At 50.2% G+C, this 981-nt stretch overlaps 1 protein-coding gene across 1 annotated transcript in view; it reads left to right on the forward strand.

Annotated features, from left to right (window-relative positions):
• Positions 1–145: 145 nt before the first annotated feature.
• The window catches only part of MONBRDRAFT_13119 (uncharacterized protein), a gene marked incomplete at both ends in the record, with an annotated part of 4,826 nt that continues 3,990 nt past the window's right edge, over positions 146–981 (forward strand). The window contains one exon of the mRNA XM_001751019.1: positions 146–678. Within this exon, the coding sequence (XP_001751071.1) occupies positions 148–678 (531 nt within the window). The remainder of the gene's footprint in view (positions 679–981) is intronic.

Below are 981 nucleotides of genomic sequence, written 5' to 3' on the forward strand. Positions count from 1 at the left end.
TGATGTGACTGTGGCCGTGGATCAAACGATGACGTGGACACTGTCGACTCGGAGACACGTCAGGGAACGTCTGCTTCGAATTCGCTAACGACAATAGTGATTGGTGGGGCAGCTGGTGGCGTAATATTACTGCTTTTGATTCTAGTCTTCATCTTGCATCGCCGTAAGCAAAATCGCGTGACGGTACCCGCGACATCCGAGGACTTGTACGCGTTCTTTGACGTACGTGACGCAGACATTTGGGAAGTAGAGCGACGGTTCGTGCGCTTGGGGGAGAAACTTGGCAATGGTGCCTTTGGTCAGGTGTTTCGAGCATGGTTCTGCAACCGTCATAGTGGCGAGGAGCGCAGCTGTGCTGCCAAAGCCCTCAAACCGGGGGCGCCATTCAGAGCTCGTCAAGACTTTTTGTCGGAAATGACGGTGATGAAGGAAATAGGAGCTCACCCCAATATAATCGGCATTTTTGGGCACTGTTTGCGCGACGAGCCTCATATTTTACTGGTTGAGTTAGCAGAGTTGGGCAACCTGCGTGACTATCTGCGTAAGTGCCGGACATCCCAGAGCAAGCCACAGTTGCTTGGGAGTCGCCAGCTGGCCGACTTTTGTCTCCAGATTGCCAGCGGCATGTCGTTTTTGGAGCGGAAAAATGTGATTCATCGTGATCTGGCAGCTCGCAACGTATGTGCAGAGCACTGTGCATATCAAATACCATGCAAAAAAAAAAAAAAAAAAAGCTTGTTCTCCTGCTGTTCTTACCGGGAATGTGTCTAGGTACTGCTGAGCCAAAGCCTTGCATGCAAAATTTGTGATTTTGGTTTGGCGCGGAGCATTGAAAACGAAGACTACGAAACGACGGCAACCAAGTTGCCTGTCAAATGGATGGCTCCTGAAAGTCTGGGCTACCGCATCTATACCTCAAAGTCAGACGGTACGGTCTTTCATGTTTCTACTTGTTGATCTAATCGCCAGCGACATGTCTCA

This window comes from Monosiga brevicollis, genomic scaffold, assembly GCF_000002865.3.
Source record: "Monosiga brevicollis MX1 MONBRscaffold_80 genomic scaffold, whole genome shotgun sequence".
NCBI classification, from domain to species: domain Eukaryota; class Choanoflagellata; order Craspedida; family Salpingoecidae; genus Monosiga; species Monosiga brevicollis.